The sequence below is a fragment of the Triticum dicoccoides genome, chromosome 7B (genome assembly GCF_002162155.2).
Source record: "Triticum dicoccoides isolate Atlit2015 ecotype Zavitan chromosome 7B, WEW_v2.0, whole genome shotgun sequence".
In the NCBI taxonomy this organism is placed as follows: domain Eukaryota; kingdom Viridiplantae; phylum Streptophyta; class Magnoliopsida; order Poales; family Poaceae; genus Triticum; species Triticum dicoccoides.
The window spans coordinates 97,133,586-97,161,104 of NC_041393.1; the positions used below are offsets into that span (position 1 = coordinate 97,133,586).

At 47.1% G+C, this 27,519-nt stretch overlaps 1 protein-coding gene across 11 annotated transcripts; it reads right to left on the reverse strand.

The window, feature by feature from the left end:
- Positions 1-914: 914 nt before the first annotated feature.
- Positions 915-7,602, reverse strand: LOC119336466. Of its 11 annotated transcripts, none has more exons than XR_005162525.1 (7): positions 7,419-7,602; positions 6,754-6,974; positions 6,442-6,629; positions 5,172-5,416; positions 4,628-4,713; positions 2,152-2,337; positions 915-1,543 (listed from the first exon to the last, which is right to left on the reverse strand). XR_005162525.1 is itself a non-coding variant. In XM_037608511.1 (7 exons), the coding sequence occupies exon 6, from the start codon at positions 4,053-4,055 to the stop codon at positions 3,102-3,104; it is 954 nt and encodes a 317-aa protein (XP_037464408.1). In that variant the 5' UTR covers positions 4,056-4,713; positions 5,172-5,334; positions 6,165-6,347; positions 6,442-6,629; positions 6,754-6,974; positions 7,419-7,602; the 3' UTR covers positions 915-1,543; positions 2,152-3,101. The 11 variants fall into 11 exon arrangements, 9 of the variants coding, with proteins under 9 accessions (XP_037464408.1, XP_037464405.1, XP_037464409.1 ...); XM_037608511.1 differs by adding an exon at positions 6,165-6,347 and having other exon boundaries at positions 2,152-4,713; positions 5,172-5,334; XM_037608508.1 differs by adding an exon at positions 6,165-6,347 and having other exon boundaries at positions 2,152-4,713.
- Positions 7,603-27,519: the final 19,917 nt, after the last annotated feature.

Here is a 27,519-nt window from a genome sequence, read left to right on the forward strand (position 1 = left end):
CTCAACTTGTTTGTGACTGAAGGCTTTATTGTTGTTGTTAGACAATTGGCTATTTATTACTCCTTTTGTTTATACAATCATAAGATGTTCTAGCTTTCCTCTGAATCAGATGTATACAAGCATGTTTTTGTGTATTTCAGTCTGTAGTCCATACTTTCTCAAAATCAGATGTATATAGACATGTCTTTTATGTACTCATTTCATTCTGTAATTCAACTGAAATACTAATATACTTCTTCTGTCTGGAATTACTTGTCGCTCAACCGGATACAGAGGGGTATATTCGCGAACAGAGAAAAAAAATCACCAAAGTGACCAACCAACCGAGAAAACAGCATCAGTATATGTTTTGGGGAGGATTGCTTAGTTATTACATCACCGAACCCGTTCCCAGAAAAAAAATACTATTCACCGGAGCAACCGACTTCTCTCCTCCTCCTCCTCGCCTCCACCCCTGCAGAGCCCGTGCAGAGCCACGAGCGAGCGCGCCCCAGGAGCGAGCATGGCGGACGTCGATGCTTTCGGCCGCGAGTACTTCGACTGCGGGTGGGCTTGCGGCCTGCCCGCCGACCACTACCTGCCGGGCTTCATCGAGAAGCACATAGGCCGACATGTGAGGGCGGATGAGCGGGCAGCAGCAGCTGCGGCGGCAGCGGCAGATCAGGCAGCGGTCGAGGCACCAGCTCGCCGCCGGCGCAGAGGCGGACGACGCCGCGCCAGAGGCGGCCGCTAGTTACGTATGGATCGTAGAAGCAGGTACGCATGCAAAAGAACGAATCGTTGAACTCCAGGTGTTCGGCAGAATGACGCACGGCAGCTGTTCGGCCAATTGACGACCCAAGCCTAATAGTCTCTTCTCCTTTTCTGATTCTTGCAGGGCCGCCACTGAGCCCCAGGATTAATCCAAGTGCACATAAAGAACATCGTGCGAAGTAGATTCATCAAATTCTTTGTTGTCATACAAACGTGTCTTGTTTCTGCTACGTTTGTCATACAACTTGTCTTGGGAAACTGGCTTGTTCCAGCTTTGACAAATCGAAAACAGCTGCTATCTTGCTGTTACAACACTCTGCTTATATCATCTATTTTTGCATATCCAAGTTCATCCAAAATGATACTCCCTCCGTCCGGAAATACTTGTCGGAGAAACGGATGAATCTAGATGTATTTTAGTTATAGATATATCCAATTTTATCCATTTCTTCGATAAGTATTTTGGGACGGAGGGAGTAGTATAGAATCATCACAGTTTGCACATAGGCGAGGGAACAGCAGGGGGTTCCTCCCAAGGCAATGAAGACATGCTTCCTCGGCTCTTTGCACGTGGAGAATGCATCGGCTGTGGGCCAGGGTGCCCTGAGCATATCCAGATGCAATGGGTAATGTACAGTCAATCTTTTCTGCAAGTCACAAGATGTAACCTCATCAGCCTCCATGTTCACTGCCATTTCTGATCGTACCTATAATATGCATTGCATGTATAGCTCAAGTGTTCCATTGTTGCTGGTGTATATGCGCACAATATCGTAATTTTGGTGTATATCTGCAAAATATCATAATCTTAGGTACTGAAACATTCCTAGCATGCTTGTGCAACTTGGCACCAAGGAAAAATGATAAAGCAATACCAAATGAATTGTGTCCTATTGACGTGAGCAAAAACAGTTAATCCTTTAGTGCTATAACTGTGAGTGTGATATAGCAATTGGCTATTGTTATACATGTGTGGTCAGGATATATTGTCGTCTTATTTCTACACGTTGTAGAAGAAAATTAAAATGAATTCTCCTGTGGCATCCGTTATGCCAGCCAAGTTCAGATAGTTGTTTACTTGGGTTTGGACCTCTGAGTAGAAGATGAACTATGCACTATACATGTCAGGTCTGCTGTTTATCTGTTACACAATAAGCTTGTTTTCAAATCAAAATGAATATGTTGAACTCTACGACATCAAATTTATTTCTTCTCTCGTTGTAGGAGAAACTGGTTTGTTTCATATTTGATAAATCAAAATCGGCTATTATCTTGCTGCTGCTACACTTGATTATACAAAATTTCACCATTTACAGTTCAAATCATCTTAGTTTTCACATATTCAAATTCTCATAATTGAAATTAATCCAAAATGATAGTACCAGAATCATTTCATACCTTGCACATGGGTTGGGCTAGCAGATAGGCGAGAGGGAATGCAGGTGTGTCACAGTGTTTCCTCCCAGGGTTTCTTCACTAGGCAACGAGGATAGCATCCCGCTTGGGATTCCTCAGCTCTTTGCTCGTAGAGAACACGTCAGCTTTGGGCCAGAGTGCCAATCGGTAATGCACAATCAATCTATTCTGCAAGTCACACAATGTAACCTCATCAGCCTAGCGCCTAGACACGCCCCCATCTACACTAGTAAGTAGTAGGCACAAAAAAAGGTGTAGATGATAATACAATGGTAGTGAACAGAACTGCTAAAAATATCTTCCATCACCAATGGCACCGAGTCTTGCTAGTTTTAAAAATGAAACATGAGCAGCATGTATCACTTACAGGCAGTAAAAGGAGTGTAGGCGCCAGAAATTCAAGGAATAACTGCTTGATTACTTACAAGCATGTAAATAAGCTAGTGTTTCATGGCAAAAATAAGCTAGTTGCATATATCAATGAATAGGAGGAAAAAATGGCTGCAGATGGGGCTTCAGCCATCTGTGCTGGATCTCACAGGCAGCAGTGTGTGTGCCGTACCATCTCATCAGCCTTTTTTCGAGAAAACGCAAAAGACCTTGCGTTGCTTTTCATTGAACAGGAAGGAAGTCAGTTACAATCATCCTAGGACGAGTAAAGTGAGGATGGGATACAAGGCTCAGTGCACGTCCCATGAAGGGGGAAGGACTACTCTAAGGCCTGCCGCTCCGGCCTTGGCCCAAGAGCCGGCTTCCTCCTTGATCCGGTCGACGAGCGTGCCGAGGGAAGGCGTCGCGTTATCGAAAACGCAGCTGTTCCTATGCTTCCAGACGAGCCACGGTACTAGGAGCGCTACAGATTGCAGGGCCTTGCGTTGTGCTCGTGGCGTGTCGTGCTTGGCGTGTTGCCACCAGTCCATGAGGGTGGGCTCCTAATTAGGGATCGGCGCTGGGATGCGCAGCCACGCCAGGGTCTCGTGCCATACCTGCCTCGAGAAGGGGCAGTCAAGCAAGAGGTGCCGCATCGTTTCAGGTGCCTGATCGCACAGAAGACAGCTCGTATGATGCTGCAGGCCATGGCGGGCTAGACGGTCGGCGGTCCAGCAGCGATCCAGGTTAGCAAGCCAATGGAAGAACTTGACCCTCTGGGGAGCCCATGCCTTCCAGATCAGCTTCCAGGAGTAGGAGTGCGTGGATCCTTGGAAGGTGGCCAGGTAGCAAGTCTGCGCAGAATAGATGCCGCTCGTGGTCCACTTCCAGATCAGTTGATCGGGGGCATCGCGGAGTGTGGCCTGCTGCGCGAGGTGCCAGAGCTGCAGGTACTGACCGATCTCGTGGAGGCCGAGAACGCCCTGGATGTCACGGGCCCAAGCGTTGCCGTTGAGGCCTTCGGCCACCGTTCTCACCTTGCGCCGTCGTTTGGGGACGCAGTTGTAGAGCAGGGGCATGAGCTCGCCGACGGAGCGCCCGTTGAGCCAACGGTCCTCCCAGAACAAGGCTTTCATGCCGTTCCCAATGGCCATGACGGTGGAGGCAAAGAACAGGGAGCGCTCATGGCAGGAGAATTGAAGATCCAGCCCTTGCCAGGCGCGTCCATCATCAGTTCGCGAGAGCCAAAGCCACCGCAGTCTGAGCGCGAGCCCGGTGCGCTCGAGATCACGAACCCCGAGGCCCCAAGCTCGAGGGGGCGGGAGACGAGGCGCCAGTTCACATGGCAGTGACCACCGTTGGCGACGGCTCGCCCAGCCCATAAGAATCCCCGTTGAATCTTCTCGAGCTGCCGCAGAGTTTTCTTCGTGGGGGCAAACGCAAGCAGCTGGTGCACCGGGATCGCGCAGAGGACCGACTTGACGAGGGCAAGCCTGCCGGCTCTGTTCATAAGCCATGCTTTCCAGGTGGGCAAGCGCCCGGCGACCCTTTCGACCAAGGGTTGCAACTGACCGGCGGTCGGGCGGCGCGTCGTCAGGGGTATGCCGAGGTAGGTGACAGGGAGCGCAGCGGTCGAACAACCCAGGCCGGTGATGATCTCAGTGGCAGCCGGCTCTCCATGCAAGACCGTGGCCGAGCTCTTCGCGTAGTTAACTTTGAGGCCGGATGCTCCGCCGAACAGGCCAAGGATTTCCTTGACCGCAGTTATGTCGCTCTCCGTGGCATGGCAGAATAGCATGACGTCGTCTGCGTATAGTGATATCGCCGGAATAGGCCTCCGCGGGTGCAACGGCAGGAGGATGCCCGCGTCGTGGGCGCGTTGAATCAGCCGGCCGAGGGTGTCAACCGCGAGAACGAATAGCTGCGGGGACAGAGAGTCGCCCTGCCGCAGCCCTTCTTTGTGCCAAATCGGAGGTCCTGGCATGCCGTTCAATAGGACCCGAGTGCTCGCCGAGGACAGCAGGATGGCAATCCACTCAAGAAAGCGATGACCGAACCCATATCTCATCAGCCTCATCTATTGTCGTACCATCTCCTCAGCCCCAAATCATCTAGTTATTATGTCACCGAAGTTGTTCCCGTTGCAACCTCCTTCACTCGACATGGCCTCGCTCCCTGGTAAGAGAGGGGAGAAAAGGGGGAAAGGACATTATATTACATACAGGCAGTAACAAAGAAGTGTACGGACAAGAAAAGCAGGGAAGAATTGCTTGGTTACTTATATGCATGTGAATAAGCTACTAAAGCTTCATGGCCAAAATAAGTTAGTAGCATCTTATTGAACAGGGAGGAGGAATGGGTACAAATGGGGCTTCAGCCGTCTGTACAAATGGGGCTTTTAGCAGCATCAAAATGAATATTTAGAATTTTATGACATCAAATTTATTTCTCCCCCCTCTGTAGCAGAAACTGGCTTGTTTCATCTTTAATAAATCAGTCAGGTATTATCTTGTTGCTGCTACACCTGATTATATGAAATTTCACCTTTTACAATTCAAATCAACTATTTTCACATATGCAAATTCTGATAACAAGAATTACTCCAAAATGATAGTCCTAGAATCATGGCATACCTCCTTGCACATGGGTCGGCGTAGCAGACAGGCGAGAGAGCATGCCAGGTGCATCGTACGAGTGTTTCCTCCCAAGGTTTCTTCAGTAGGGCAATGAGGATGGCATCTTGCTCGTGCTTCCTCTTTGCTCGTGGTGAAAGTGTCGGCTATGGGCCAGAGTGCCCTGGGCAAATCCAGATGCATTTGATAATGTATCAATCAATCTTTTATGCAAGTCACAAGATGTAGCCTCGCCAGGCTAGGGCCTAGATCCACCCCAATTTACACACTAGCATAAGAAGTAGTGCCAAAAAAAGGGAGTAGATGATAATAAAAATGCAATGGTAGTGAACACAACTACTATAAATATCTTCCATCAACATATATTGAGTCTAATTATTACATTTGTGATTGTCCGTCCCTATAACATGTATTGCACATAGCATTTATATACTCATCTCATGACAGTTTGGCATTTGTTTGTCCAACAAGTGCATGCATATGAAGTGTTACACTGTTACTGGTATGTATTGTCCAAAATCATAATTTTGGTGTGTATGTGCAAAATACCATAATTTTAGGAAGAAAAACATTCCTAGCATGCTTGTGCAACTCCATACCGAGGAAGAATGATAAGGCTAAAACAAATGAATTGTGTCCTATTGATGTGAGCAAAAATAGTTAAGCCTCTAGTGCTATGACTGATATACCAATTGGCTATTTTTATACATTTGTGTCATGATATTTTGTTTTGTGTTATGTCTGCATGTTGGCATTCGTTATGCCAACCAAGTTCAGATAGTTGTTCTTTAGTTGGGTTTGGCACTCCGAGTAGGAGATGAACTATACACTGCATTTGAAGTCCATCTGCATCTGTTACAGAATGAATAAAATGTGACAGTTGGATGTTCAATTTTTTATATTTCCCCTGCTAATGATGAAGCTAGGTGGTCATTATGGCACGGCTCTTCAGTTATATCAAGGATGAACTGCAAAATATTATCACACATATACCTTCTACATTTCTGTCCAATAAGCTTGTTTTCTGAATCAAGATGAGTATTAGAACTCTGCGACAAAAAATTTATTTCTCCTCTAGTTGGTAGAAGAAACTGGCTTGTTTCATGATGTATTTGATAAATCAAAATCGGCCATTATCTTGCTGCTGCTACACTTGATTATATGAAATTTTACCTTCTACAATTCAAACAATATATTTTTCACACATTCAATTCTGATAATTAATATTAAACCAAAATGATAGCCCTAGAAGGCTAGAATCATGACATACCTTCCTTGCACATGGGTCGGCGTAGCAGATAGGCGAGAGGGAATACCAGGTTTCCTGCAAAGGTTTCTTCACTAGGGCAATGAGGATTCTCACTCAGGCTTCCTCGCCTATTTGCTCATGGAGAATGTGGGGCCAGAGTGCCCTAGGCATAATCCAGATGGAATCGATAATGTATCAATCAGTCTTTTCTGCAAGTCACAAGATGTAACCTCATCAGCCTCTAGGGCCTAGATCTGCCGCCCATCTAAACTAGCACGTGGTAGGCACACAAAAAAAAGGAGTAGATGATAACACGTTGGTAGCGAACATAACTGCTAAAAACATCTGCCTTCATTCACTCTACTTGCCTACCGGCATGATCTCTAGTACGATGTGAGCCTTGAGGCTTCCAATGCTAAAATTTGGAACTGAAAACTTGGAACTTTTCGGTAGTTTCAGAGTTGATCTGCTCCCTGTTGACTCTGTTGTTCTGATGAAGTGAGGTGCTTGGTTGCAACCTCGGCCTGGCTCCCCCACCCGACATGCCTTGCTCCCTGGTACAAGGGGGGAAATGAAGACATTATATCGCAGTAACAAAGAAGTGTGCAGGGAAGAATTGCTTGATTACTTATAAGGTAGAGTTTCATGGCCAAAATAAGTTGGTGGCAGCATAATGAGCAGACTCACCAGTCTCATCTACACCCTGATAGAGGGCAAAAGAAGATACACAAACATCACAAAAGGGACGGAAATTCACCAAAACAACCGGGTCTGTCTAACGGATTGAGAAAAGAAGAGAGATTTACTGGCGCACCAACATGAACCATACAGTGAGAAAGATTCAATCTTTATCGGCCAGACAAACGAGGAGACACTCGTGGGGTGGGAAAAAACCTAAATAAGTAGTAGATTCAGGAGATTGAGACAAAGGCCGAGGAAATTTGCAAGATCCAGCAGGCGAATTGCAGTCCGTGGGGGAGGCCAGGAAATTCACTCACCAATCACGACAGGCAAATTCATCATCTGCTAAGATTGAGGAGCAAGACAAATTGACACCCATCACAACTCCGTAGACCGAGATGTGGCCAAAGGAGATGTCCATGGCGGCTTAGGGTTGGTGCGGATGGCCAAAGGAGATGTGCATGGCGGCTAGGGTTGGTGCGGATGGGGACTCAGCAACAGGGAGGGGAAAACACAAGAAGAAACGAACTATGAGCATATGGGTTGGGTTGGGTTGGGCATTGGGCCGCCCACACCTATGTCTGGTTTGGTGGGCCGCTCCAGATAAGAATTTCGATGCCCACTACGGCGGACCTTTTTTTTTTTGCTCAAAAAAACTGCGGCGGACTTTTTTTAAGACATAAAAATTGTCATATTTTTCTATTTATTTATTTACTTATTATATGAGCTTTTTCATGAATGAATAAATATCTTCAAGAAAATGTCATCCGGCATATGGGCTTGCATTTCTAAAACAATTAGCAGAGCTGCTATTTTTTCTTTTTCTTTTTTTGAGGTTTGGTGAGAGCCGAACGAGGAAGGCTGCTCAAGGAAATTGGCGGGTTTAAAAGTTAGCAATTTATTAAAAAACAATGGCTTACAACGGTTCACGGATTAAACAAATATTTCAAAAGATGTTCACAATTTTTTAAAATGTCCACATGCTTCAATATTTGAGAAATAGCAAAAAATAAATTGATACTGGTAAGTAGCCGAAGGGCACACAAAAAAGAGCCCTATATAACTGCAATGTGGGTCGGCCCGTCACCCTTTGCGGCATAACATCCTATCCTAAAGTGCATAATAGGATTTGTCTATGTACCAATCTCTCTCATCCTTTCACCATGGTGGACTTCTCATCTTTGCGCTTTAATCTTCACTTGGGCTTCTTCGCTCTCTTTTACCCGTTTCGACTTGATCTTCTATTTTTTTCCATTAATTTGTCGAGTTGTTCGTCGTTACAAAAGGCATGGCTTATCTTGATATATATAAGAGCGTTTAAATCACTAAATTACTCTAGTGATCTAAATGCAGTTATATTTCTCACAGAGGGAGTATCAAACCAGTGCAGACATAAGCACATCAGTTCTTGTTCAATAATGCTGCTGCAACAATCTCATCGATCTTACAAAAAACTAGCAAAAGGGTCTGTGTGTTACAACAGCAGAAAAAAAAAATCATAATCTCCAAAGGCCATAGCAACATTTTGCTGCAACACCGATAACATTTTCACGAACATTCTGTTCAATTTTATTAACATTTTAATACACAAACTTTTAAAAAAAATCATGAACATGGTTTGATTTTTCAAACATTTGTTTTCAAATTTGCAAACATTTTCTTGATATGGAAGATTTTTTATAAAATTATAAACATTTTTTTAACCCACAAACATTTTATGATTTATTGAGCATTTTATTTAAAAATTCTCTTTTTAAATTATTTGAAGTACCAAATTATTTAAAGGAGGAAAAAAACGAAAAAGAAAAAAGAAATTTCAAAACAGGCCGCTCGCACATGGGCCAGACCAAACGGGCGCGCTGCGTCTTCTCCCAGCATGCTGAGCGCAGTATAGAAGCTCCCTGCTCCGTGAGCCGGCCTAAGTGGAGGATTCTCCTATGTGAAACGTTTTTTTTGTCACTTAGCATCTCGCTCTGCAATATTTTGCAACTTGGGGGCAATTTATGTGACGTACCGCCAGAAGCATTAATGACTTTATTATTACACATAGGTATAGGTGTAGACTAACAGATATCATTTTCTTCTACGGGTGAGATTAATAGATGCAGAGAACAATAGATCGGGAAGATGAAGATGTGGCATGGAGGTTGAGGATGAACACAAGGAGAGATGCGGCGAAGCTCCACAAATTGTGAAGGTGACAATGTTGCTAAAATGGACATCACTGCCGCTTAGATTTCATGGAATAGGAGGGTTGGACGGGAATCCATATCGTGCGCTCGGATGTGTTGTACTCCCTCCATTCCGAATTACTTGCCGGATATATTTATCTATTAACTTAAAATACGTCTAGATACATCCATTTTCACGATAAGTAATTTGGGGCTGTGGGAGTACTTTGATTGATACATAGAGAAAATGATCCAGCCCACACACACCTGAGATCCAACGGCCCATGCCCATGTTTTTTTTCCTAAAGCAAGTTCGCCCCCAACTGTAGCAGCTCCTTGTGCTAAAATTTATCCTCCACTGAAGATCGGTTTTTATTGGATAATATACTTTCTCAAATACTGTAAAAAAACATTGTCAAAAAAAAGAGTGCGGCTAATCTGCACCCGGGCTCAGCTGCACCCATGCTTAGAAAAAAATTCAAAAAAAATACTAGAAAAATTCAAAAAATTCCAAATTTCTTTGTGGTGGTAGATAATTTGGCGCGTGAGGTGCGCCCCAAAATTCAACTCATTTGAGCATCTGAGCAGCTCTCGGCAAAAAAGACAAAATCAGGGTCTGTAAAAATATTTACTGTTTCACGCACTGTTTTGATCCGATTTGTCTTTTTTGCCGAGAGCTACTTAGATGTCCAAATAAGTTGATTTTTGGGGCGCACCTCACGCGTCAAATTATCTACCACCACAAAAAAATTCGAATTTTTTGAATATTTCTAGTATTTTTTTTTGATTTTTTTGCTCAGAGGGAGCAGATGAGCCCGGACACCGTTTTCAGTTTTCGCAAAAAAATACTCCTATATACTCTCTCTTGTCTTTTTTACTCTGCATATTAGATTTGTCTGTAGTCAAACTTTTCTAAATTTGACCAAATTTATATTAGAAAACTCATACTAGTACATAGGACCTCGGCGGCCGCGCCTTCTTCGTCGCGCCCATGTACTTTGGCGCGTCGTGTGCTCCCACCGGCAGTCGGGTCCAGCAGGACTGCATCTACTCGTTGGTTGGAGTGGCCAAGAACACTTTCAGGGTCTTCAGTCTGAAAGATGGGGCTTCAGAAGTGCGCCAACTCGAAGAAGAAGAAGAAGAAGAGCAACCTGCGCCGGAGACAGTCGGAAAATCGAGACCATGTTGGGTGCTCCCAACCCATCCAAGATTCTAGTAGTAATGTCGCACTTCAACAGCGAAACATCTCTTCTTCTGTCAATGTTGTTTGTTGTGGCATGTAGTAACTTTCATACTCCTATGTACTATGAGTTTCGTTGCTCGATCATGCTAAAGTCTTTGGTCTTTTGAATTACTAGCAAGATCCCCGTGCGCTGTATGAAACGTATGAGTAGTTTATTTTATGAAAAAAAAGGACGAACAAGGGAAGGTCTTATTTGCAAATATGGAGAAGGTGTGGGTATCTTTTTGCAAAATTGTCATGGTTTCCTTCCTATCCGTCAGATATAAATCGGACGGCCTATATTGCAGCATGGCAGACACACCATCATCAAAAACTCTGTTTTTTTATAAGAGTAAAAATATTGTATCGAGGATGGTGGCACCTTAATGATTTTAGCATGGAAGAAAAGAAAATTGCTAAACAAGTAATCATTAGGTCTTGATTTCTGAATTAATTAAATGATAACCAAGCAGTAAGCAAATCAGAGTATTTGCTTAGCAATTTCCTTTTTTTCCAACCACCCCCCTTCATCAAGAAAAGAAACCGCACGTCTTCCTCATCAACAACAAAAATAAATATTTCTATCGCAAACTGGAGACAAACATGGAGGAGATCTGTGAGAGTCCGGACCGATCCTACACCCGCTTCTGACCGCCCTGGCCCACCAAAACCCCTCTCCCTTCGCCCATGCGCGTTCCCCCCCGATGCCAGCTGCCCGCATTCATGCGTTGTAGAGCGCGCCGCTCAATATTGAAGACGCCTGTAGGCGGACGCGACCTCTCGGTACCTCCGCCATTGAAGCAGCGCACCGGTCTAGGGCGCCGCCCGCTACGTGTCTCCGGTGTCCGCGCCTGTTCAATGCCGGAGACGCGTGACTGGACGGGACGAGACAGATATCTACCACGTCCGTTCAATGTCGTTGTCCGTCTGTATGATGCCATTAAGCAGGCTCGCCCGCCGAGAAACCCCACGCATTGATGCACCCGGACGCGTTGCCTCATCGGAATCCTCTATATAAAGGCGGCCACACCCGGCTAACTCCACCCCAGAACACTAGCCCCATCACATCCTCGTCCCATGCACTACATCCGCCATGACCGACAGCGAGAAAGCACTGTGGGACAGTTTGTCACCGAGATGAAGCATGCAGTGGGCACCCCTGCCGTCGCGTGGCATAGACGCCATGCCAGGTGGATCGAGGCCGGCTTGCCGGCCAGCTTGCCCAAGGTCTCCGACGATGAGGATGACACCACGATGGAGACGGGCTTCGACGACTCTGTCCCGGCTCCTGCGCATCATGTGCATGCCGGCTTCACCATGGAGCATGTGCAGGCGTACTTCAACGCTGCAATGGCGGACGTGCAGCCTGTGCCGGCGTTCCAGCTGGCACCGGAGGAGCAACGGTACAACCTGTTCCTCCTGGAGCAGCACCGGCTGGCGGAGGGTCAGATCTACGGCTAGCGCGAGCGAGGAGGCCGTGGAGAACCAAAATTTTGTCGCAGAGTAGCGTGCCATCTATGATGTCGTCCGCGCTCAAGCCACCGCTCGCTAGGAAGCGGCATCCGCGGAGGCGCAGCTGCAGGCGATCACGGAGGAGAACAATGCTAGCTCCGCCTCCTACGCGCCGCCGAATAACCATCAGCCGACCCGTTAGGACGACGACAGTGCCAACGCCACAATTTCACTCGTGGACCTCATGTCCACCGGCGACAGACAAAGTGCTGACTCCTCCGAGGATGAGTAGGCCATGGAGGCGGCGGGGCCTGGTGTCCCATCTGGACCGGTCCGTCTCCCGTGTTCTATTCTTCCTCGCCGGAGACCACACCTTCACTTCATCGGTCTTATCGCCGATGCTCATGGAGACCACACCGCCGTCGTAGGATAGGTTTAGGGGCGGGTATGTTTTTGTTCTAAATGTTCAAAATATAATTAAATCCGCCGTGTTTGTATGCAATCGGTCATGTTTGTATGAAATCCGGCCATGTTTGCATGAATTTCATTCGGTTGGATTGGATGGCGTCCTCCCGCATTCGTGTCCACGGACTGATCCTCCCTGCCCGCGGACGGATGCGGGAGGTAATTTGCGGGTTGCCGTTGGAGGCGCCCTTAGCTCTAGATCATCTCAGTTGCGCCCATCCGCACTGCATTAGCTTCACAATGCCGCTTCAAACACTAGAGATGATACCCCGCGCATTACCACTGGAATTGTTAGAAATTATTTCTTTGAGATTTGTTTTTATGAAACATTAGTATTTAGAGACTATCAATATGTCAATTGATACTAACATATACAATTAAATGAATTTATCTTTTATATATACCCAAGTGCACAATGGGTCTTTGCCATTTTTCTTTTATCTTTTATGTTTCTATTTTATTTTACGGTTCTGCATTTCTTGTATATATTAAAAGAATTTAGTTGAGTATGAAATTTGACACATAAATATTAGGCAATGTGGGCAGTGTGTTGAGTTAGAACCCCAAGTTACAATTTATTTGCAATAGTTTAAATATTTGTTCAATTCAAATTGGCACAAAAAATGTTGCCGGTCCAATTTTAATTACATCAAGGGAATTTTAGATATTCAATGTTGGTTCTTACATGACAATTAGTTAGTGAATATTTGCAACCCAATAAACATTTTTATTTTACTGTATGAAAAATTTATAATTTGACTTACGTTTGAATTTGGATTTACAATTAAGCTTAGCAAAAGAAGGTGACATGGTATCATTAGCATGAGTTCACTGTAGCTAATCATCAGGGATTCAGGGGTGTTAGAGCATCTCTAGTAGACCCCTTATATTGCGGACCCTTAAAACCGTTATAAGGGTCACAAAAAACGTGTTTTAAGGGTCGACTTTATCTCCCGCGGAACAGACACTGTAAACGACACTGTAAAAATGAATATTCCTCTCAGAGATGCTCCCCGCCGTCCTCCTCCGCCTCCCCTCCTCGTTCCCGCCGTCCCCCAAACGCCCTCGGCGGCGGCCGGTCACATCTGCAAGGGGGCGCTCATCCCAGCCACCTCCCCCCGCCCTTCTCCGGCCCCAATTTGAACAACCGGCGGCTGATTCCGGCGGGCGGCCACCGATTCTGGCGGGCAACATACGATCCCGGTGAGCTAGGCGGTGGAATTGCGGTGGCGCGTCCTTCCCGACGAGGTTTGACCGGTATAAGGGTCACCCTCAGTTTGGCCTTCGAACCTTCAAATATATGGGTTTCGGGCGTGGATTTACGGTGCCCATTAAAATATTTAAGGGTCGGACCACTTTTACGGTTTCTATTCTGCACACATTTTTCGACCAAACCCTTAAAATCTGAAAATTATAAGGGTTTGGCCGGTTTTGCGGGGTCTGCTAGAGATGCTCTTACATAAAAAGTCTATTTGGAGATATCACCTTATCATGCCTGCGATGCTACTGTTATTTACGCGTAGCGCTATTTGGTATAAAAAAATAAATGCTAAAAAAATAAATGCTTGCCATAATCTGAACAGGGGAATGAATTGGGTTCAAACATACAAAAAAGGGTACTGCTAAATCTCAGTCGTGTGAGACTTTGCAAAGTCAAAGTCGACTCGTGGACCGTTTGATCATTTGTTGCATCAAGATTAGCGCACTGCTGGGTATGTCATCTAATAGGCCCGTGTAGAGATGTTCTGGTGTTGGGCTGCTCTTTTGTCTGTTTTCTGTGTCGGGGCAGGCTTTCATTCTGTGGTGGGCTGGGTGGCAGATCAGGTGAAGGGACCCTTTTTCTTTGTTTGTTGGGATTTTACCAGAAAAACAATGTTGCGCTGCAGCTTTTTACACAGGGAGAAGAGATGGGCATCTACGCACGTTGAACATTTCTTGCGTGGCCTTCGTGTTCTTGCGCCCCTCTTTCTACATGTTTATTTTCCTTTTTGCTATTTTTTTCTGGTTATCTTATTTTTATTTTTTTCTTTATTACTATTATAATTTCAATTTTTGTTTTCACCATTTATTTTACATTTTATTAAACAATAATTTTAAGTTTTGAAAATGAAAATATTTGCCATCAGGTCGATCGACGAGTCAACCGTGGGATGTTTTGTTCGCTTCAAGATCGTGTTGAATGTGTTTGTCTTTGTTTCATCCTGTATAAGGCGCACATCAGGCGAAATCACTAGTTGAGGAGTACTCATTGCAAAGATCACTCCAATTTCCCTGGTTGCGACAAGTGGAGTACTGCATGTGCGCCACTTGTCGCAACCTGAGAGTTTTCATTTATTCAAAATGTTTTATCTCTCAAACCGTACGTCCAAATCTCGAACCGCTTTCACCGTTCGATTTCTCGCGTCGAGATCTTCAAAACTAGATCCAATGTATAAGGCGCACACTAGGTCGCTTCCTTTTTTTGTTTTCCGTCTGGCCTTGTCGCATGGGAGTGTTGCTTTGCAGACTGGGTAGGTTGGCCTTTTTTGTTGTGCTTGGGCCTCATTTTTTAAGCACGTAACAGGTATGTTCTTTGTTTGTTCTTTTTTCTCTCGTGTCTAATCAGTTTGTTTCTTGTTTTGTTGGTGGCGGGCTGTTTTAGGGTGCGTCTGGCCCGCTTTTTCCATTTTCTTTATTTATGTGTGGGAAGGGATGTGTGATGGCCTGGCTTTTTCCGGTTTTACTTGTGTTTTTTTATTTCATTTTCCTGCCTCTTTTTATCTTTTTGTAAGTGATCTTTAACACAAAAAGGGCATCCTCTTGACATTGATTTTATTTTGCATATGTATTTTTACCATTTTTCTTGTTTCATTTTTATTTCATTTTTTTCATTTTATTTGCTTTTAAAACATTTTCATTGTTTCCTTATTTATTTATTTATTTTCTCTTTTATTGCTTATTAAAACCTTTTTGGCTCAACTATAAGTGTCGCCATAGACTGTAATTTATAATCTTTTGTCGGAAGAAAGGTAGTTGCATGTATGTCACTAGGCACGCAACTACAAGTGTCGTCTCTAGCTGCAACTGCATGTCTTCAATGCGACCACCAAATGTTGTTTTGTAGGGGGTGTAGTTGCATGTTTGTCACTATAGTCACGCAACTGTAAGTGTCTGTGACGCCCCCGATTCAATCGTACACTAATCATGCACGCAAATGTATACGATCAAGATCAGGGACTCACGGGAAGATATCACAACACAACTCTAAAACATAAATAAGTCATACAAGCATCATAATACAAGCCAGGGGCCTCGAGGGCTCGAATACAAGTGCTCGATCATAGACGAGTCAGCGGAAGCAACAATATCTGAGTACAGACATAAGTTAAACAAGTTTGCCTTAAGAAGGCTAGCACAAACTGGGATACAGATCGAAAGAGGCGCAGGCCTCCTGCCTGGGATCCTCCTAACTACTCCTGGTCGTCGTCAGCGGGCTGCACGTAGTAGTAGGCACCTCCGGTGTAGTAGGAGTCGTCCCCGACGGTGGCGTCTGGCTCCTGGGGCTCCAGCATCTGGTTGCGACAATCAGGTAGAAGGGAAAGGGGGAAAAGGGGGAGAAAAGCAACCGTGAGTACTCATCCAAAGTACTCGCAAGCAAGGAGCTACACTACATATCCATGGGTACATGTGTAAAGGGCCATATCAGTGGACTGAACTGCAGAATGCCAGAATAAGAGGGGGATAACTAATCCTGTCGAAGACTACGCTTCTGGCAGCCTCCGTCTTGCAGCATGTAGAACAGAGTAGACTGAAGTCCTCCAAGTAGCATCGCATAGCATAATCCTACCCGACGATCCTCTCCTCGTAGCCCTGTTAGAGAGCGACCACCGGGTTATATCTGGCACTTGGAAGGGTGTGTTTTATTAAGTATCCGGTTCTAGTTGTCATAAGGTCAAGGTACAACTCCAAGTCATCCTGTTACTGAAGATCACGGCTATTCGAATAGATTAACTTCCCTGCAGGGGTGCACCACATAGCCCAACACGCTTGATCCCATTTGGCCGGACACACTTTTCTGGGTCATATGCCCGGCCGCGGGAGATCAACACGTCGCAGCCCCACCTAGGCATAACAGAGAGGTCAGCACGCCGGTCTAAACCTAAGCGCCCAGGGGTTTGGGCCCATCGCCCTTAGCACACCTGCATGTTGCGAACGCGGCCGGAAGCAGACCTAGCCTAGAAGGCGTTCCAGTCCAATCCGGCGCGCGCCGCTCAGTCGCTGACGTCACGAAATGCTTCGGCTGATACCACGACGTCGAGTGCCCATAACTGTTCCCGCGTAGTTGGTTAGTGCGTATAGGCCAGTAGCCAGACTCAGATCAAATACCAAGATCTCGTTAAGCGTGTTAAGTATCCGCGAACGCCGACCAGGGCCAGGCCCACCTCTCTCCTAGGTGGTCTCAACCCGCCCTGTCGCTCCGCCACAAAGTAACAGTCGGGGGCTGTGGAGGATATAGCTGCTAAGTATAAACCGGCCAGGAGGGTCCGGTTCACCTTAGGCTATGCTGAAGCCCAGGAAGGTCTTGAAGAGGGTGTTCCACTAGCTTGGGGCCCACGGCCCAAAGGAGGTTTAGGGCCGCAATGGCAAACCGCCATAATTACATAAACTTGTATTGTAAGGTAGAAGTAGAGAGAGACCAACCCGGATACGAGTATGAACCGGTATTGGGACTCTATGAACCGACGGGCGTCACCCGTGTATATAAGGGGACGACCCGGTGGCGGTTCAGGAGAGACGACAATAACTCGAGGCCTAGGCGAAGCTATTGCTCCCTAGTCATCGAAACCACATCAATCCCATCACAACTAGACGTAGGCTTTTACCTTTATCGAAGGGGCCGAACTAGTATAAACCCTTGTGTCTTTGCGTCCGCTTTAACCCCTTCAAGTTAACCCGTAGCGATGGCTCCACGACTAAGTCCTTTCACGAGGACACCTGCCGTGACAAAACCACGACAGTTGGCGCCCACCGTGGGGCTATCGCACGATGGTTTGATGATCTTGGAGGGCAAGTTCGAAGGACTTGAAGGCTATGCAGTAGGCCGGATGACCAAGAGTCGTCGTGGCAAGCTCTACATCGACGACGCAGGATGGGGCCCCGAGGCCGGCTCAATTGAGTACGGGTACCGGGTCCCCTTTGGCGGTATACACGTTTTCATCGGCAAGATCGGTGAGCCAGGGCCTGAGCCAGACATCTGCACCGACCTCGTCGAGACGGCTCAGCGTGCGAGATCTACCCAGGCTAAACCGGCCGTGAAGCGTGCCTTCATGGGAGTCATCCACGGAGAACATGAGGATGAGTTAGGATACGGTAGCGAGACCGTCGTCTATTCCGGCGACGAGTCCTCAACCGGGAAGACCGAATCATTATACTAGTTGCAAGACGACCAGATTAGGGGCTGTTCCGATGGCGACAGTATTTCGGACCCCTCCGATCAGGTCAACCGGGTTGGAATATTCATGGCCGGTACGCAGGCGGCGAATCACTCTTCGACCACAGCAGCAATGTTCTCCGGATCAGCAGTGGCGGCGGCAGCAGGGGCAGGAGGCCTTGTGCGCCCACCGGTTCAGGTTTTGTCTGACCTGTTTGATGCACTAGCTGTGCTTATGGCAGAGGCCAATCCGGCGGATCAGGAGGCCCACGATGCAGAGATTGCGAAGGTGAGGGAGCAGATCACACAGGCCAAAGCCGACCTGGCAGCAGAGAAGGACAGGATGGCCGCAGAGCGGGCCGCTTTGGACGCCCAGGCCTACAGGCTCATGCTTGACCAGAACGCATCACATGAGGTCTTGAAGCGGAAATACAGGTCACGCCTGCCAACAGGGATCGACCCTAAAAATCTCTTCCACACTCCGGAGGCCGGAACCAGTAATCCGCCGTGGCATCGGGAGGTAAACCGGGCTGAGGCGCCGGGGCCAGGAGCGCCGGTCCAACCCCGCCTGATGGAACCTCCTCGGTAGAATTTCGTGGTTCCACTACCGGTTCAGATACCTCCGGACCATTATTCTAATCCGATGGACAATCTTGTCGCAGCCGCTTCACGTTTAGAGGCTATCCCGATTGAAGGAGACTCTCCGTAGGCAATAGAGACGCGCCGGGTTAAGGAGCTTCTTCGGACCGCTTTGATCCAGCAGGAGGCATACTCATACAGCCGTGATCGGATTCACTCCACACCTCGTCCAAGCCGGAGCTATAGTAGGCGTATGGATGAGCCGGCCGTATCAAGCAATGCGCGGCAGGTGGTATTCGCAATGCTCAGGATGTAGTGGACCGGGCCCGGGCACGACGGGAGGCCGAGATAGCAGCACAGAATGAGGCAGGTCAGCTTACACCAGTTCGTCCCACCACCTCAGTTGAGCCAGGGGTCGCCTCTAGTTTGGGGGTGCCCTGTTTAGTCCCCGCTTTGCGCAATGTCCGCCTGCCCAAAGACTTCAAAGGTCCGTGCAAGGTGCCAAATTACACCACGGATTTATCTCCAGAAGCATGGATAGAGAGCTATGAGATGGCCATGGAGATGCTAGATGTGGATGAGGCCGCGTGTGCAAAGTACTTCACCATGATGCTTGAAGGCACAACCCGTACTTGGTTGAAGAGCTTGCCGCCCAATTCTATCAGTTCGTGGGCCCAGTTGCGGACCCGGTTTATCCAGAATTTCAAAGATACGTGTAAGCAGCCCATGTCCATAGTAGACTTGGCGGCTTGTGTTCAGGAGGAAGGAGAGTCAACGACCCATTGGGTACGCCGCGTCTCGGAAATCTTGCACTCGTCCGACAGGATCAATGCTGACTCTGCGATCTTAACCCTAGAGGGCAACTGCCGGTTTAAGCCTCTAAAGTTGAAGTTGGGGCGTATGAAGAGATTTTGTAATGACATGGGAACTCTCATGGGCGCTTTAGTGAAGTATGCTGATTCTGATAGTACCAAGGATCCCGAGTCTGAGGATGACGAAGCAGGGAAGGGAAAGAAGAACAGCAACTCCAAAGGGCATCAACACAAACCGGCGGGCCATGGGAACGGAGGCAAGCATAAGGCGGATGGCAGCATGGATTTTGTGGCTAACACTAATGCGCAGGACAAGGGTCAGCGGCGCAGAGGTAAGGCGGCGAATCGTAGTGGGGCTCCGAATCCCAACCCGGATCGCCTGAATTATTTGTTGAATCAGCCTTGTCCAAAGTACGGGACGAAAGAGGCGCCGGCCAACCACCTTTGGAAGGATTGTTACATTATGCAGGAGTTCAAAATTCTAATGCCTTCCGGTATGACCATGGGTCAGGTGGTGGTTCAGGATCCGATTTTAATGGGCCGGGTCACGACGGAGCCTCCGGTTCAGGTTTCAATCAGGGCAGACATAACCACCAGAATAATCAGAGCAGTCAAGGAGGTTACAACCAGCAGTAGCAACAGCAGTCGGGTTACCAGAGCCATCCGAAACAGTTGAACAGTGGGCAGTATCATGTTTTCACGACCAGCTTAGATAAGCGAGACCAGAAGCTTCACAAACGAGCGGTGAACACTGTTGAACCGGCCGTACCACGCTACTTACGTTGGTCAGAGCAGCCTATCATGTGGAGCAGGGAGGATCACCCCCTTCGGGTTGACAACCCGGGCCAGTTAGCGTTGGTGGTAGACCCTCAGGTGGGAGGTTATAAATTCACCAAGGTGCTCATGGATGGAGGAAGCAGTATTAACATCCTGTACTATGAGACATTCTGCCGCATGGGGCTAACAGACAAAAATCTCAGACCATCTAATACGGTGTTCCATGGTGTGGTGCCTGGCAAGTCGGCGTACCCTGTTGGCAAGATAGCTCTAGAGGTGGCCTTTGGGGACGAGCATGATTCCCGATCCGAGACACTAACCTTTGAGGTGGTGAAAATCCGGAGCCCGTATCACGCTCTATTTGGGCGACCGGCTTATGCCAAATTCATGGCACGGCCCTATTACATCTATCTACAGCTCAAGATGCCGGGTCACAAAGGGACAATAACGGTTCATGGGAGCCGCAAGATTGCTTTGGAATGTGAGGAAGGTGATGCGGCCTATGCAGAGTCGGTTTGTGCTACGGAGGAGTTGAAATATTACAAGGATAATGTTGATCCGGCGGATATGACCCCTTTGAAGAAGCCGACTACAAAGCATGATCCGAATCTGAAGTTCAAATCGGCGGCTGAAACTAAGCTTGTTGACTTCATGCCTGGCGATTCGTCCAAGCAGTTCACTATCAGCGCCAACTTGGACCCTAAATAGGAAAGCGCGCTCATCGAGTACATCCGTGAGAATCGGGACATTTTTGCATGGAAGCCTTCTGACATGCCAGGTGTACCGAGGGAACTCGCTGAGCACACTCGTAATGTTGATCCCAAGTACAAACCGGTGAAGCAGTTTCTATGCCGGTTTAATGAAGAGAGGCGCAAGGCTATCGGGGAGGAAGTGGCCAGACTCTTAGCAGCTGGTTTTATTGTTGAAGTCTTTCATCCAGAGTGGCTTGCTAATCCGGTGCTGGTTCTTAAGAAAAACGGCACTTGGCACATGTGTGTGGATTACACAGATCTTAACAAAGCTTGTCCAGCTGATCCTTTTGCCCTCCCCCGCATTGACCAGATTATTGATGCCACTACGGGTTGTGAGCATTTGAGTTTTTTGGATGCGTATTCTGGGTATCATCAGATCAAGATGGCGGTTAAGGACCAGGAGAAGACGGCGTTTATTACTCCCTTTGGAGTCTTCTGCTATGTGTCTATGCCTTTTGGGCTTAAGAGCGCCCAAGCAACCTATCAACGGTGTGTACAGAACTGCCTGCATAAACAGATCGGCCGTAATGTGCACGCCTATGTGGATGATATTGTGGTCAAATCAAGGGAGAAGGAGACGCTGATTGATGATTTGAAGGAAACCTTTGACAACCTGCAGGTTTACAAGATGATGCTCAATCCGGCCAAATGTGTGTTTGGTGTTCCGGCAGGCAAGTTATTGGGTTTTCTTGTGTCCAACAGAGGAATTGAGGCTAATCCGGAGAAGATTGCGGCCATTACCTGCCTGGCTAAACCGAAGTGTATCAACGACGTTCAACGCCTGGCAGGCCGGATTGCTGCACTGAGTCGGTTTATCAGCCGCCTCGGGGAGAAGGCTACCCTTTGTACCAGATGCTGAAAAAGACGGATCAGTTCATCTGGAGTCCGACCGCTGATGAAGCATTGGAGGACTTAAAGCGGCAGTTAGCCAATCCGCCCGTTCTAGCAGCTCCAATCGACAAAGAGCCGTTGCTGCTATATGTAGCAGCCAATGCTCGCGCAGTCAGTGTAGCTATTGTGGTAGAGCGCAAGGAGGCAGGCAAGGAATATCTGGTTCAACGGCCGGTTTACTACATTAGCGAGGTGCTCATTGAATCCAAGCAAAGGTATCCGCATTGGCAGAAGCTGGTGTATGGAGTCTTCATGGCAAGCCGGAAGCTAAAACAGTATTTCCAAGGGCACTCCATCACAGTGGTCAGTTCGGCTCCCTTGGGCGATATCATACAGAACCGAGAAGCGACCGGCCGGATTGCCAAGTGGGCTATAGAGCTTGGGCCGCACGGATTGAAATACGTGCTTCAGACGGCGGTAAAGTCTCAAGCACTTGTGGATTTTATCAATGATTGGACAAAATTGCAGGCACCTGAGGAGAAGCCGGATCACACATATTGGACTATTCATTTTGATGGATCCAGGCAATTGGAGGGCTCGGGGGCTGGAGTCATAATAACTTCCCCACGAGGTGACATGTTCTGTTATGTTCTCCGTTTAATGTTCCCTTGTACTAACAATGCAGCTGAGTATGAAGCTTTGCTCCATGGTCTCCGGATGGCTAAAGAGATGAATCTAAGCCGGGTTAAGTGCTTCGGTGATTCGGACCTAGTGGCTCAGCAGGTGTCTGGCACTTGGGATTCTAAAGACCCACTCATGGCTGCATATCGTCGTGAAGTGGACATTGTTGCAGGTCACTTTAAGGGTTATCAGGTGGATCATGTCGACAGACGGAAGAATGAAGCGGCAGACGCTTTAAGCCGGCTGGGCTCTTAGCGTAAACCGGTCCCACCTAATGTCTTTTTAGATGTTTTGCATAACCCGTCCGTCAAGCTCCCTGGTGAAGCAGATTTGGCTATTCCTGATCCGGAGGCACAGTTGGTGGCAGCCCTGCATGTTATACCGGATTGGACAGTTCCTTATCTTGCGTATATGAACCGGGGCGAATTACCAGAGGATGAGACTCTGGCCAGGCAGATAGTCCGGCGATCCAAGTCTATGACCATTGTCAATGGCGAATTACATCATTGCATTGTGTCAGGCGCGTTCCAACGTTGTGTGTCCCCTGAGGAAGGTTGTGAAATTTTACGCGAAATCCACGAAGGGGATTGTGGTCACCATGCCGGTTCAAAGTCTCTGGTGGCTAAGGCGTTTCGTCACGGGTTTTACTGGTTGACGGCTCATGCTGATGCGGAGGATCTGGTCAAAAGATGTGACGGCTATCAGAAATTTTCACGACGTGCTCATGTGCCGGCTCAAGAATTGAGAATGATTCCAATTACTTGGCCGTTTGCGACCTGGGGGCTGGACATGGTCGGGCCTTTCAAAAGGTCCAAAGACAAGAAGACCCACCTATTGGTGGCGGTTGACAAGTTTACCAAGTGGGTTGCAGCGGAGCCCGTTAGCAAGTGTGATGCAGCTACATCGATGAAGTTCATTAAAAAGGTGATTTTCCGGTTTGGCTTTCCACACAGTATCATTACTGACAATGGTACCAACTTGTCCAAGGGCGCTATGAAGGAGTTCTGTGAGCGTGAGCACATCCGGCTTGACGTATCTTCAGTGGCTCACCCCCAGTCCAATGGGCAAGCAGAACGGGCTAATCAAGAGATATTGCGAGGCATCAAACCCCGACTTATGGTTCCTTTACAAAGAACACCGGGTTGTTGGGTCGAAGAGCTACCATCTGTGTTATGGAGTATCAATACTACGCCCAACAGATCTACAGGATACACACCGTTTTTTATGGTATACAGAGCAGAGGCGGTTCTCCCTAGTGATATCGGTCATGATTCACCTCGTGTGGCGGCTTATGTTGAAGCGGACAATGAGATAGCGCGGCAAGACGCTTTGGACCTATTGGATGAGGAGCGTGACATAGCAGCTACCCGTTCGGCGATTTACCAACAGGATCTTCGTCCCTATCACAGTCGCCGAGTCATAACTAGAGCTTTTCAAGAAGGAGATTTGGTGCATCGACTCATCCAAGACTAGACGAATATGCACAAGTTATCCCCACCTTGGGAGGGACCTTTCGTAGTCAGCAAGAATCTGCACAACGGGTCGTACTATCTGATTGATATTCGAGAGCATAAAGACTCACGCACATCAGAGGAGGAGACCAACAGGCCGTGGAACATAGCTCATCTTCGGCCTTACTACACCTGAGCCATCGGCTCTATCTATGTATATATTATGACAGTGTATATATTATCATCAATATTATAAAACCGGAGCCTCAGCTAAAGCGGGGTCTCTGTTCTTGTATATCATGTGTGGTTACATGGAGTGGTTCTGTCTTAAAGCGGCCTCCGGTTTACCCCTTGAATTTGCTTTGCCGAAAAAAAGCTTTGTGATATCACTTGGGGGCTTGGTCGTGTCCGAACCAACGCAACACCTTTTGATAGGCGAAAGCCACCACATCACTTGGGGACATGGTCAAGTCTGAACCAGTCATGCCTCTTGATCGGCCTAAGGCCACTGAATCACTTGGGGGCTTGGTCGAACCCGAACCAATGCCATGCCTTTTGATCGGCATATATGCCATGGTTTCATTTGGGGACCTGGCTGACTTGAACCATTGCTACACCCATTGGGGGGCTTGGTCCTGTCCGACCACGGTAACACCATCTGATCAGCTCGATAAAGCATTTTTTTGCAAACGGTTTTATTATTGCCTTTTGTTTCAAATATTTTCTTACATGACTATTATTTTTGTTGTGAGTTTTAAACCGACAAATGTTTCAAACCGATTCAAACCTGTCAATTGACGGAATACGGTCCATCCTTAATTCGGAGTAATATTTGCCCGGTTTACTCTCTGTTAAACACCATTGTGGAGAAACAGGAGGTTCGTCACAGCAAAGCACGGTTTACATAATGAGCTGGCTTGATATACACAACACATGTTTCTCTGATGATATAGGTTTATGAACCTCCGCTTTAAGATTGGCATGACCAATTGCTATGCCTTATGGTGGCAGGTATCAACATATTGTTGTATTTAATTACATGTTCAGTTTAAGAAAATTTTCTTGACTTCCTTAATATTATAACCCATCGATGGTACAACCGCAACGACGCTTTAAGATTTTCTTTGCAGATGACAATATCATTGACAATTCAAAGGAAAGCATAATTTGCAGAAAGTATGCACGAAGGCATACCAACACCACGGGTAGCAGATACGTTTATTACAAGCCAAAGACCCAAGAATTTGGAATTGTTTCATAACAGAGTTTCTGATGTATAAACCGATCTGGCGGTTTAAGCTTCATCGCCGGGTTGACGTGAAGTAGATGGGTCGTCTGGCGTCGGTTCAGCCTCCTCCTCATCATCCAATGGCCGGAAGTCATTGGTGGTCCAATCAATCCGGGTTAAAGCCTGAAAGACAGCCTCTTCACTTATAAGCTCAGCCGGATCAACGTCAGGAGCGTATGTGTGCTTACGAGTTGGGGGAATTAGGTTCTGCACTTCAGGAATGACAGCTTCAACCCGTCTGTTGTTTGCATCATAAAAGGAGCGGTGAACCTCCAGGTTGGCTTCTTCTGCCAATTGGCTCGCTAGAGGACGCATCTTCCTTGTTACCCGTTTGAGAGCATCATTATCAAATACTTCACCATTATGTTGAGCACTGGGGAAGCCTTTGGCTATATCAGCCGGATCAAGGTCAACTATCCATGCTTCGGCGCGAGTTAGGGCCAATAATGCGCCAGCCCGGGCAGCAGATCGCTTCATTTCTTCTATCTGTGCTGGCGTCATAGACAGCCGGTCCAGCGTGTCCTTGATCAATGTTGGAGCCGCATTGTCGTAAGAAGTGGCGCAAATAACCCGCTGTGTGCCGGTGTACAACTGTTCAATCAGTGTATACGCAGCCTTGAGTTTCTTCCGCAGGTCAGAGCCCAGATGAGCAATGCGCCTGCCTGTACCGGTTTAAGAAGTTCAGGTTAATCCGGAGGAAAATTCAAAGCGGAAATCTATCACAACTTTGAGGAAAATTGCTTACCAAATACAGCTGAAGTCATGGAGTTGATTTGGCGCTAATCCAGTAAGCTCTTCCATCACCGGTTTAAGAGCTGCTTCGGCATCCTCAACACGTTTGAGTAAATCTGTTTTTTCAGTATCCCAGCTGGTTCGCTCAGATTTAAACCATTCTTTAAGCTGTTCCATGGTGGTTAAGGCGGTCTTCAATTCATCTTTGGCTTTGGAAGTTTCTTTCTGTTGTGATTTCAAATTCTCTTGAAGATCAACGATTTGTGACGCTTGTTGGCTTATTGCCTTCTGCAATATTACAAAGAGCAAATCAATATATTTATTCAAGTCCCAAGCGTCCAACCAGTTAAACACTTGGCACTTGGGGGCTAATGCGGATCACTTTTTATACTGCTAATACAAGTCCCAAGGATTAATACAAGTTTTAATCATGGCACTTGGGGGCTAATGTGTGTTTGATCAAGAGTACACAAGGAGTTTGTTATATACGAACAAGGAGCTTTAAAAGTCCTGGATTACCTTTTCTACGGACAAACCGGCCCTTGGGGGCTACTACGCATGAAGTACAAGAGAAGGGCACAAATATTTACCTCAAAGCGTTCCTTCATCAGATTTACTAAGCTGGCTTCATAATCACGGCTTGTGTACAGCCGGTTCAGGAAACCGGAATGAAGTTCTTGGGTAGACAGATCTAAGCTGATAGATCGGTCTTTTCCTTCCCTTTGTTAATAGCAGTGAAGTCTTCCTTGGCAGTATGTTTTGATAGAGCCACCGGATTACCAGGGGCGTTATACACGGTGCCCGTAACTACAACATCATCATCTTGGGCTGGACTGGCCAAAGTAGCATTCTTAACAGGGCTCGGTGCTTTCATACCCGGGCTTGGCGGATCAGCAGTTGAGCCTCGTTGTTCTGCTGTGGGACTCGGAGGAGCAGGAGGATGTGAAGTATCAATTTGGATATCCGGTTCAACCACTGGCGGATTAGCATTGGCATCTTCATTCTTCTCAGCAGTATCATCTTCAGCTACTTCGGGATTTTTCACCATGATGCTCTGGGGTTTGCTCCGGATCAACATTCACAGTAGGGTCAACAATCTTGGCCTTCTTACTAAGTCGAGCCTTGGTGCTGCAACAATCAAAGGTTAGAATATGATAAACCGATAAATACAAGGAATGAAGTAAGTAATACACTTACCCAGCCGCAACTTTGAGAGGAGGCAGCTGAGTGGTTGATGAACCGCCAGACGAGTTGGAAGAAGCCTGGTAATTCGGATCAGACGGATTGAGAGGGCATCGGAAGAAACCTTTCAAAGGATAACGCTTTTCAGGAGAACAAGTCACCTCTGGATGACGTTTCCGGGTTGGCGTGTCAGCTAAACCGGACGATGTAATCTGTTGACCGCTATGCCGGGTTGTACGGTGTTCTTCAGTTTGTTGTGTCTTTAAAGAAAATTTTGGATTCAAATGAGCATAGGAGTGAGATTGTTTCACTTTCCGGACTGTGCGGCGGATTCTTTTAACCGGTACAAGATCAGAATCAGAAGAAAGAAGGATTACCTCAACAGGTTCTGCCTGGCTAGCCTCAGCATCATCCTGGGAATTGTAATTGTCAATAAGATGAATGGAAAGATAAAAACAAGCAAGTCAAATTCTATCTCAGCATCTGATTCGTCTTCTGGCGGTTCAGAAGACTCGGTGGTTTTCCTCTTGCCGGTTTTCTTGGTAGTCTTGGTTTTGGCACGAGGAACCCGGGCCGGTTTAGTTCGTTTCCAAAATGAGCTGTTAGCCTGACA

Excerpts from the sequence above, each read along its gene's own strand:
- LOC119336466 (XM_037608510.1), bottom strand. The coding sequence starts at position 4,055 with ATGGCTTATGAACAGAGCCGGCAGGCTTGCCCTCGTCAAGTCGGTCCT.